This window comes from Chrysochloris asiatica, unplaced genomic scaffold (assembly GCF_000296735.1).
Source record: "Chrysochloris asiatica unplaced genomic scaffold, ChrAsi1.0 scaffold00100, whole genome shotgun sequence".
Classification (NCBI taxonomy): Eukaryota; Metazoa; Chordata; class Mammalia; order Afrosoricida; family Chrysochloridae; genus Chrysochloris; species Chrysochloris asiatica.
Genome location: NW_006408618.1, coordinates 3,409,945 through 3,421,461, shown reverse-complemented (window position 1 = coordinate 3,421,461; position 11,517 = coordinate 3,409,945). Strand labels below are relative to the sequence as shown.

Genomic DNA, 11,517 nt, shown 5'->3' with positions numbered 1-11,517 from the left:
CGAGCTGATCTTTGAAATTTCCTGTTCAGCTCTTGCACCTCTTCAATTTTTCCATTTGCTTTGGCCCCCCTACGCTGGAGAGCAAGTTTCAGAGTCTCTCTAGTGACCCTGTATAGGGTTTCTGAGGATGTAAATCTTTATGTGAGCAGAAAGTTTCATTTGTCTCATGCAGAGTGGGTGGTGGACTTGAACCACCAACCTGTGGTTAACAGCCCAATGCATAACCTACTACTCAACCAGGGCTACATAAACATATGTTTATGATATCAAATGGGACACAATTAAATTTTGTGCTGTTCCAACACAATGTTGTTAAAGTGCCATCAAGTTGGTTCCGACCCATAGAGACGCTGTATCGGTTTCCGAGGAATGGCTGATGGGTTTAAACTGCTGACCTTACGGTTCCAACTGACCTTATGGTCCAGCGCATTATCCTGCAGCACCACACCATCATAATAGTGGGATTTTGTAAGGATTTAGATTCTGTTGTCAAATGACAAATTTTCAAAGCTTGCTACAAGACTTATTTTTTCTAATTATGCTGTTCTCCCTGGAAATAGGTGTAAATGTATTCCACAGAAGACCTTACACATGCATTATGCAGGATAAATTTTCAAAGTGAATCTCTACATTCAGTCGTGAAGGAAAAATAACTTTCAGATCAATAAGATATTCAGGATTTGATTATTTCATGTTGTGTGTATATTTTCCCAACTTTTTTTTTTACTGTGCTACATGAGTTGTTCTTGTTGTTAAGTACCATCTAGTTGGTTTCAAGTCACAGTGACCCTGTATACGGTTTCCAAGGAGCAGCTGGTGAACTTTAACTGCCAAACTTGTGCTTCAAACCAACTTTGCAGTCAGGGCATTAACTGACAGCACTACAACAGGGCTCTCTCTCTCTCTACACACACACACACACACACACACACACACACACACACACGGGATAAACATTGGCTTGCTATGAACTTTTTGAAGCTCTGTGTGTGTGAGTATCATATAACAAAGGAGCTCTGGTAGCGTGGTGGTTACGAATCGGGCTGCTAACCTCAAGGTCAGCAGTTCGAAACTAAGAGCGGTTCCGCAGGAGAAAGATGAGGCTTTCTGCTCCCGTAAAGATTTATAGCCTTGGAAACCCTACACAGGTTACAACTCAGTGATATTAACTATGTTATTATATTCACCATAGTGTGCAATCATTACCACTTCCAAATTTTCCATCACTCTTAATAGAGACTCACTGCCCCTTAAACACTAATTCCCTCTTGACTCTTTCTGCTTTTGTTAATGACTAATAAAATGTACTTTATGCTTTTACCTATTCTTGATATTTCATATAAGTGAGATCACACAATATCTGTTCTTCTGTGGCTGACTTATCTTGCTTAGCATAATGTTGAAGCTTGTATCAGGGTTTCTTTTCTCTTTAAGAATGAGTACTACCCCATTGTTGGCATCCTGGTGTGGCACTGTAGGCTAAGCACTGGAGCACAAGGCCAGTTTGAACCACAAGATCAGCAGTTCAAACTTACCAGCCACTCCTCAGAAACCCTATACAGGGTCGCTATGACTCAGAACTGACTTGATGGCATTTAACAATAAGACTTCATTGTTACGTATGTACCACGTTTTGCATCCATCTCTTGATATTTTCTTCTCTTTTTCCACCTTTTGGCTATAAGTAATCATGCTGCAATGGACATTGTGTTGCTGTTGGTACATGCTGTTGAGTTGATTCTGACTCATATTGATCCTGTATAAGGTTTCTGAGGCTGTAAATCTTTGCGGGAGCAGAAAACCTCATCTTTTTCTCATGGAGCAGCTGGTGAGCTTGAACCGTCAACCCTGTGGTTAGAAATTCAGTGTTTATAGTACAGAACACTCTAAGAACATTGCGTACAAGTATCTGTTTATACCTCTGCAGTCTTATAATCTACTTGAAGAAGAATCACTGACCCTGTGGTTCAAATTGACCTTGCGGCCAGTGATTTATCCTACAGTGCCATACCAGGACTCCAATTAGTCATACTTATATGGGGTAAGTAATTACAGTTAGTAATACATTTACCTGGACATATTAGTTATGTCTGGACCAGAGGATGGATACCAAATTAATTTTTAATGAATATATAGAGCAAATTGAAAATAATGAGACTGTTCCGCCTTCCTATCTGAACATAATGATCTATGTGCAAATGAGTACAGTCTTTCCAAACAGTTGTTGTTGTTGAGTGTTACTGAGTTAGTTCTAACTCATAGCAACTTTGTATAGCGTTTCCAAGGAGCAGTTGGTGAGTTTGAACTGTCAACCCTGTGGTTCAAACTGACCTTGTGGTCCAGTGCTTATCCGACAGCACCACACCATGTAAAATGCTCCTGGAATTCCTCTTATTAAATCACTGTAAAAGCAGGTATACTAACTTTAGGAAATAAACATGTTGGATGATGAAGAACCACCAAGCAAAGCTTTGCTGGATGGAGCTGATATGGGGCTGAGAGCCTTTGGACAAACTAAGACTGGATGTAGAACACTAAACACTATTTTATCTTCATCATTGGTGGGAATTAACCCAATTTACAGGAACATTTTATAGCACTGTTTTAGGATTAGAAGAAAAATAAAAACCAAGTTTTGAGTATAAACTCATATTCATAAGGTTTTTATTATTCTCTACTGATTTATAGTTTTAGGGATACTATCTGACTTCTTACATAAAATCCCCATTTTTATTTAAGACAAAGGAATCCCCCAGGATGAGATCTAATATAATGGAATCATTTCCATGATGAGATCTACTATGAGCAGCCAGTTTCCTTGGGCATATGGCCTACAACATCTTTTTTCTTTCTCCAGAGTTGACAAAAGACAGAAAGCCTTTCCCTAGAGCCGGCACTCTGAAGTTAGACTTGTAGCCTCCTAAATTGTAAGAGAAAACATTTCTGTTGTTAAAGGCATCTACTAGTGATATTTCTGTTATAGCAGCACCTGTTGTTGATGTTGTTGTTAAGTGCCGTCACGTCAGTTCCGACTCATAGCAACCCTGTACAGGGTTTCCGAGGCTGTAAATCTTTACGGGAGCAGAAAGCCTCATCTTACTCCCATGGAACAGCTGGTAGTTTTGAACTGCTAACCTTGCAGTTGGCAGTCTGATTCGTAACCACTACACTACCAGAGCTCCTTAGCAGCACTAGATAACTAAAACACTGTGCTAGTGGTGAACATACCCACTTCCCAAGTATTTATTCTAGAGAAAACATTCTTGTGCTTTACTTACTGTTCCTTCAGGGATACAAATGGCTTTGATGGTTCCTTGGGGCTGGCTAAGTACATCTTGAAGAATTTCAATCTTTGTGTTTCTGAACATATCACTGATATCTACAATCTGGAAAACAGGTACCAAAAAGGGGTGATTAACTGTGAAGTAATGTAGAACTTTTGCCCCATAATATCATCTCATCCATATAAGAGTATGAGGTTGGCATTCTTATTATCCTGTTTCATAGATGATGAAACTAGGGCACAGAGAAGAAAGTAACTTGTCCAAGATGACATAACTAGTAAGTGCCAAGCTAGAATTTAAGTCTGATTTAAGAATTACTATACTATTATCTTTTCCATATTATAAAAGAAGAAACAAAAGTGATGGTCAGCTATAAATAGGCAAGAATGAGATTCCAGTATCTAAACTTCTTGTGTATTGTATTTTTTTCATTCTAAGAATCGCGCACTACTCATTGATACATTAGGCAACATTCAGTTTCTAAGGGATTTCCACTGAGAATGAACCTGCAGAAATGTCACCAGCATTACAGAGACTAAAGGATGCTGCTCTCTAGAAACAGAGGATTGACAATGGAAATTGTTGTTGTCAAGTGCCGTTGAGTCACTTCTGCCTCATAGACACCCTGAATAGGGTTTCCGAGGTGGGTATGAACTGCCTACCTTGTGAGTAGCAATCCAGTGCTTATCCTAGAGCAGCACCATATCAGGATTCTTCCGTTACCTTTAGTTAAATGTTTATAAAGATTATGTTGTTGTTATTAGGTGACATCAAGTTGGTACCGACCCGTAGTGATCTTATGTACAGCAGAATGAAACACTGCCCAATCCTGGGCCAGCCTCACTACTGTTGCCATGCTTAGTTTGGATAAATGTTTTCATTTATGTGAGTTGCATATAGACCAGAGGGGGTGGGGGGGGAATTCCTAATCACTTGCCTTCCAATTGCCAGTTTGATTTTGAAAAAAATTGACAAGTAGCTATTTTTCCTTTCACATTACCATCCATGTCCACATATTCAAAAACTGTAGCAAAAACCTTGCTCTTGGAAATGGCTTGGGATATTTAAAATAAAAAACAAAAAACCCACTTTTGTTGAGTGTATTTGGACTCAGTATAGTGAGCTGATTCCAACCCTAAAGGAACACTATAGAGTAAAACAGCCCCAGAGGGTTTTCAAGGTAGTAATTCTTAAGGGAAGCCAACTGCCTCATCTTTCTCCTGTGGAGTGCTGATGGGTTCAAGCCACCAAGCTTTTATTTAGAAGCTAAGTGTATTAACCACAGCACCACCAAGACTCCTTGTCTTGGAACATTGTTGTTGTTAAGTGGCAATGAGTCAGTTACGACTCATAGTAACACTGTATAGGGTTTCTGAAGCTGTACATCTTTGTGGGAACAGAAAGCTTCATCTTTCTCCCATGGAAAGGCTGGTGGGCTTGAATGCCAACCTTATGGTCCATAGTCCAGTATTTATCGTATAGAGTCACCGCACTTCCTGTCTTGGAACATAGTTTATTGTTGTTACGTGCCATTGAGTCAGTTCTGACCCATAGCAACCCTGTATAGGGTTTCTGAGGAGCAGCTGGTGAGCTTGAACCACCGACCTTGCAGTTCAAACGGCTTTGCAGTCTGACGCATTAACCCACAGCACCACACCAGGAACAGAGCAGATAGTTAAAAAAAAAAGAAAAAAGTATTGTAATGTGAATACACTCTTACTGTAGGCTTGGTAACAACAACAAAAATACAAGTGTACAACTGGTTGTAAATTTCAAAGTGGTTTCATCATCTGCAGGACTACTTGAGCATAGTCCTAGAAAAGTCAAGAGAATCACCTTCATTCCAAAACGAGTGTCAGGTTTATCAGTCCCGTAAGTAGACAATGCCTCAGCAAAAGTCATAGAAGGAAAAGGAACAATCAAAGGATCTTTGTCCTTCGGCCAGGAATACCGGAGCAAATCTTCAATTAGACTCTGGATCCCCGTCTGGTCTACAAAAGACATCTCTATGTCAATCTGAAACCAAAATAACATAAGGAAACTGACGTGAATAGGAACAATATTAAGATTAATAGTTACTTCTGTTTTTGAATCACCATTAAGATTCTAGACATAATACGTGAGTGGAGAGAATAAATATTATTGTGCATCTGTTTTATGTCAGTCACTGTGCTAATGCTTTTCATATATCACCTTGTTTATGTTTCCAAACTGTTTTGTGGTCTAAGGGTCAGAGAGGCAAAGTAGCTGGTCTGTATATTATAGTTGGTAAGTAGTGATGCTAGATTTGATCTCAAATCTACCCATTCCAAATTGCGTAATTTTTACACTTCACTATATTGATAAATACCCTATACTACAGAAACTAAATCATAATCCTTTTTTGCTAAGCCCCCAAATTATATAAACAGATTAAATAACAGTATACAAAATTAACATTTTAATGTACAAGAGATTTGTTTCAAGGACTTTATCATATTATGAGCATTAACACACTATATAATCTGTGACATTCCTTGGCTGATAACTATACTCCTTATTAAAAGGATACATGAAATGAATAAAAAATTAATTAGTACCTCAATTGCAGGAAACTTTGATTAAATATCTGATGTATAAATGACATATAATTGTCTTAAAAACACTTGACTGTAATGTACCTGAATCTATAACAGATAAATTAATATAGCTTAGTACCTGAGTGAATTCAGGCTGTCTGTCTGGTCTTGAACCTTCATCTCGATAACATCGGGCAACCTGAAAATATCTACAATTGAAAAATAGTGCTGAGTCATGATTCTAGGGTGACACACTTATTTTCAAGAGTTTATGACAATGCATATCATGAAATAAATTGATAATGATAACTATAGGACACACATTTTTGTGTGTGTCTATTCTTATGCTTTAATCTCACCAGATACATAGCTGATTTATGGGAAGTTAACTATTCTATATACTGTTTTATCACCTTTTGATATTCATGTATTAAAGTGGCATGCAAGGCAGTTCATGCTTTTTTACATATAAATTCTGTTATCTTTATATTCCATGAGCTTTTTGAAGTCTTCCAGACTCTTTTGCTTAGGCCAAATGGAATTACTCATTGCCCTAAATGCACCCCCATGAACACAGTACTTTCCTGTTCTTTCAACTTTCATCTTAGCCAGATAAAATGCAGCTCTCAGAATATCTCATTTTAGAAATTTTTCTATAGTTCCCAAAACAATATAATCTCAATGCATTTATATTTTCTTTAGATCATTTTTTTTAAAGTTTTTATTGTGAATTGAGTGATAGTTTACATAGGAGAGCATCGGTTTTACACTGATGGTTTCATTACAATAATTACAATCACCTCTGTGCATCATCATTCAACAATACTATCTTCCATTTTCTCTGTTTTTGGAGGGGATGTACACAAAAACACTCAGGAATATATAATAATTTAAACAACCCAAGGGCACATTCTGTAAGCCTGCCTCCTGACCGCCAGCACTCTCGTCTTTCTCTTTCCATGAGTCCAGAGTCCTTAGCTGCTCTCTCCATGTCCTCATCTCTGCCTCCATCTCTGGTGTTGCTGCCTCTTTGGATAAGGTCCCGCACTGTGCTTGTGCTCTTCTCCCTTGATGATCCTAGGGTCTTCTGTTCTCGAACTGTAAGATTAACTACTACTCTCTTTTTGTTATAAAACTTCTACCTTTACAGTTGTGACAGTCGCAATTAGTCATGGTAACCACTACTCACTATTTTTTTTTATAAAGGTTTTTATTGTGGCTTGAGTGAAAGTTTACAGGGCAGATCATCAGTTTTACATAAAAAAAACATACACCTTGTTTCATTCCAATGATTATAATCCCCTCCATGTACCATCAACAAACAGTATTTCTCGCTATTCAGTTTAGCGCTTTTTTTTTAAGAAAAAAAACAAACAAAAAACCACTCAGGCATATATAATAATTTACATCTCCAAAGGGCACATTCTGCAAGTCTGCCCCTGGCCATCAGCTTTAGTCCCTCTCTTCCCATGAATCTAGAGTCCTCAGCCACTCCCCCTCTCCATGACCCCATCTCTACCTCCTTCTCTATTGTCGTTGCTTCTCTGGATAAGGTCCCCCATTCTGCTTGTGCTTCTCTCTCTTGATGTTCATAGGGTCCTCTGTTTCTGGACTGTAAGATTAACCACTCCCCTGTTTTTGTTACAAAACTTCTGTCTTTACAGTTGTGACAGTTGCAATTAGTCATGATAACAATTACTATTGAATCATACGAATCTTATCCCCATCTCTTTTCACCAGACCCATCTAGACAAGATGACAGCTATTCAGTGGGGACTTTCCCCGCACACTCCTAAACTAAACTTCCTCTTGAAAACATGTAAGCCAGTCACTCTGTACCCTGTATACAGCGGGGATAGAATTGATACTTGATGTGAAGACTCCTTCCTGCTCAGTTGGTATTTTGAGCTACTACATCCATAAGTACAGGTCAAGTTCATCTAATTGTAGCAATTTACACTTGCTTCCTTTATCAAAAAAATTTTTTTTATCTTCTTCTAGTCGAGTTCTGATCATCAAGTCATTGAGGCTAGGTTAAATGGGTACTATCTGCAAGTTTGGATTTATATATATATATATATATATAGATATATAGATAGATATATCAAGGAGCTCTGGTAGCGTAGTGGTTACGAATCGGGCTGCGAACCTTAAGGTCAGCGGTTCGAAACTACCAGCCGCTCCGCGGGAGAAAGATGAGGCTTTCTACTCCCGTAAAGATTTACACCCTCGGAAACCCTGTACAGGGTCGCTATGGGTCGGACCCGACTCGATGGCACTTAACAACAACAACAACAATAGATAGATAGATAGATAGATAGATAGATAGATAGATATGTATATTTATTTTAATGTTTTATTGTGAGTTATAAGGAGCTCTGATAGCGTAGTGGTTATGAGTCGGGCTGTCAACCTCAAGGTCAGCAGTTCGAAACTACCAGCGGTTCCATGGGAGAAAGATGAAGCATTCTGCTCCTGTAAAGATTTATAGCCTCGGAAACCCTGTGCAGGGTCACTGTGAGTTGACCCCATGGTACTTAACAACAAGAACAACATTGTGAGTTATCCTTTCATTGCCATGGTTACAATCCACCCCATGCATCATCAACCAACCAAAGGGTAAACCCTGCAAGCCTGCCCTCCAGTCATCAGCACACAGCCCCTCTTCCTCTCTGGGTTTAGAGTCCCCAGCCACTCCATCTCTCCATATCATCATCTCTGCCTCTATCTCTGGCATCACTGTTTCTCTGGGTAGGGTCCCGCAATCCGCTCTTCTCCCTTGATGGTCCCAGGGACCACCGCTCCTGGAGTGAAAAGTCAATCACTCCCCTCCTTTTGCTACAAAACATCTACTTTTACATTTCCAACCCTCACAATCAGTCCTGATAACAATTAATCACTATCGTACCACAAAAGACCTATCCCCATCTACTTTCATCAGCCCCGCACAGACAGACTGGATACTACTCAGTAGAGAGTCTTCCTTCCTCTGCGCACTCTGGATCTAGGTTCCCTCTTGAAAGCTTATAAGCCAGTCACTTCTTGCCTTTGTAGGCCCCCACCCCCACCCCCACCCCCATTTTGGGTAGCCAATGTCCAAGTTGCCTATCCTTGTCTACTCTGTGTATAGAGGGGGTGGGAATGATTCTCACTGTAAAGATTTGTTCCCTCTTTTGAGCTACTGCATTGAGAGGTGTAGGTCAAGTTCATCAAATTGTATCAGATTACTCTTTTTTTCCTCTTCTTTCTTCTAGTTGAGCTCTGATCATCCAGTCACTGAAGCCAAGTCAAGCAGGTATTATCTGCAAGTGTGGATGTTCTTATGCATATGCCCTCTCTTCTTATCAGCTGGATGCTTCACTTTCCACTCTAATCCTCTGTGGCTATGTCACTGACTCTGGGCCCAAGAGTTCCCAGGTCTTGCCACACTGCTGGCCAACCAGGTCTCCACCTGGGTTCACAGGAGTCTATTAAACGTTGTAGGGCTTAGCTCACAGCTTCATTGCTGTTTTTCCCCTCACTTCCCCTTATAGGTGGTGAATGTGGTCACTAATCAGAATGCATGTCTGCTTGTGTATTCCCATTGAGATTTAGTCTTGGAAGGGGGTTTGCCCAATAGGGACCCAACTACTTGCCTTGATGTCTCCTGGGTGAGCAACTTGCTTGTTCTTGTAGTAATCGATCGGACTGCCATTATTGTTTTGTATTTTTCCTGTTGGCCTTTCTTCCAAGAACTATCTTCTCTTCTTCTAGCTACTCCAGGCTGATCTGCTTGTCCTTTCGAGTGGAAATGTCCTACCTCAGAAGATTCTGGATGGGGTTCAGGATTCCACTTATGTTCTTATGTAATACAGAGGCTCCACAGTAGGCCTCCCTTACTGGGCATGTTGTAGGCCCATTTTAGGTATTCCAATAAGTTATAGGCAGAAGACAGACTTACAAGCTTTCTATGGTGATATTTCTGGCTATTCCGTTCTCTCCCCTTCAAGTGTCTATTTTATAATGGCATGCCAGGGAAACCAAGATTCAAAAGACAGCCAAGCATCTTAACATTATTTTCCCCCTTTTATCCATTCCAACCATGTCTCAATCCCTGTATTTCAGAGCCCTGTTGTTCCAATGTTGTGCATACATCATTATTTACCTCTGTCTCACTTAGCCCATGCAAACCTGCCTAATTGTTTTCCCATCCACTTTATTCTTCCATTCCCCTCCCTCTTCTTGTGTATTGCTCCCTTCCCTAGCACCCAAACTATCCTGTGTCTTTTCCCTACCTTGTGCTCCACCTTCCCCTCCCTCCCCTTGCCCCACCTCCTACATCCCGGTAACCGACCGGCAAAGAATCCCTCCCCACCTCGTTTGTATGGGTTCTTTTTCTTAGTCTTTTACAGTAGTGGTCTTATGCAGTATTTCTCTTTTTGTGACTAATTTCACTCAACATAATGTCCTCAAGGTTCATCCATGTTATGCCGTGGCTTGTAGCTTTCTTGTGATTCTTCAAGGTAGCATAATATTCCACTGTGTGTATATACCACAGTTTGTTTATCCATTCTTCAACTGATGGGCACTTAGGCTGTCTCCATCTTTTTGCTATTGTAAACAGTGCTGCTGTGAACATTGGTAAGCATATATCTACTCGTGTTATGGTTCGTATTTCTTTTGGATAAATACCAAGTAGAGGAATTGCTGGATCATAAGGTATTTCTATTTCCAAACTTCTGAGGATGTGCCATATTGCTTTTCAGAGAGGTTGGACCATTTTGCAATCTAACCAGCAATACAGGAGTGTCCCAGTGTCTCCATATCCTTGCCTGCATTTATTATCCTCTATTTTCTTTATCTTTGCTGTTATTTCTGGTGTGAGATGAGATCTCATTTTTTTTTTTTTTAGTTTTTTTTTTGTATTGTGAGGGTTACATGGGAGAACATCAACTTTACACTCATCCTATCATACTTTGTTTCATTGCAATGATTACAATTCCCCCCATCCATCATCAAGTAACCCCAGAGGGCACACCACCCCGGCCCCCAGCACACAGCCCTTCTCCCTCCCTGAGTCCAGTGTCTCCAGCTGCTCCATCTGTCCACGTCATCATCTCTGTCTCCATCCCTGGTGTCACTGCCTCTCTGGGGAGGGTCCTACTCTCCGTTCTTCTCACTTGATGGTCCCAGGGACCTCCGCTCCTGGCTGCAATATCAATCACTCTCCTCCTTTTACCAAAAAACATCTACCTTTATATTTCCTAGTCTCAAAGTCAGTCCTGATGACAATTATTCACAATTGTATCACAAGATTCTTATCCCCATTTCCTTTCGCCAGATGGTCCTAATGGATTGGAAAATCATTCAGTGGTGATTCTACCTTTCCCGGCCCCATCTGGAACTAGGCTCCCTCTTGAAAGCTTGTAAGTCAGTCACTTCTTGCCTTTATAGGCCCCCTCCATTTTGGGTAGCCAATATCTATGTTGCCAATCCATGTCAACCCTGTGTACGGAGGGGTGGGAGTGATCCTCACTGTAAAGATTTGCTCCCATTTTAGAGCTACTACATCCATAAGTATAGGTAAAGTTCACCAAATTGTTGTTGTTGTTGTTAAGTGCCATCGAGTCGGTTCCGACCCATAGCGACCCTGTACAGGGTTTCCGAGGGTGTAAATCTTTATGGGAGTAGAAAGC

General features: G+C 40.3%; 1 protein-coding gene across 1 annotated transcript in view; it reads right to left on the bottom strand.

Annotated features, from left to right (window-relative positions):
- The window catches only part of DARS2 (aspartyl-tRNA synthetase 2, mitochondrial), a 71,525-nt gene that overhangs the window by 22,493 nt on the left and 37,515 nt on the right, over nt 1-11,517 (bottom strand). Inside the window, exons 9-11 of the mRNA XM_006867056.1 lie at nt 5,982-6,051; nt 5,121-5,300; nt 3,279-3,386 (exon numbers count right to left, since the gene is read on the bottom strand). Of these exons, the coding sequence (XP_006867118.1) occupies nt 3,279-3,386; nt 5,121-5,300; nt 5,982-6,051 (358 nt within the window). The remainder of the gene's footprint in view (nt 1-3,278; nt 3,387-5,120; nt 5,301-5,981; nt 6,052-11,517) is intronic.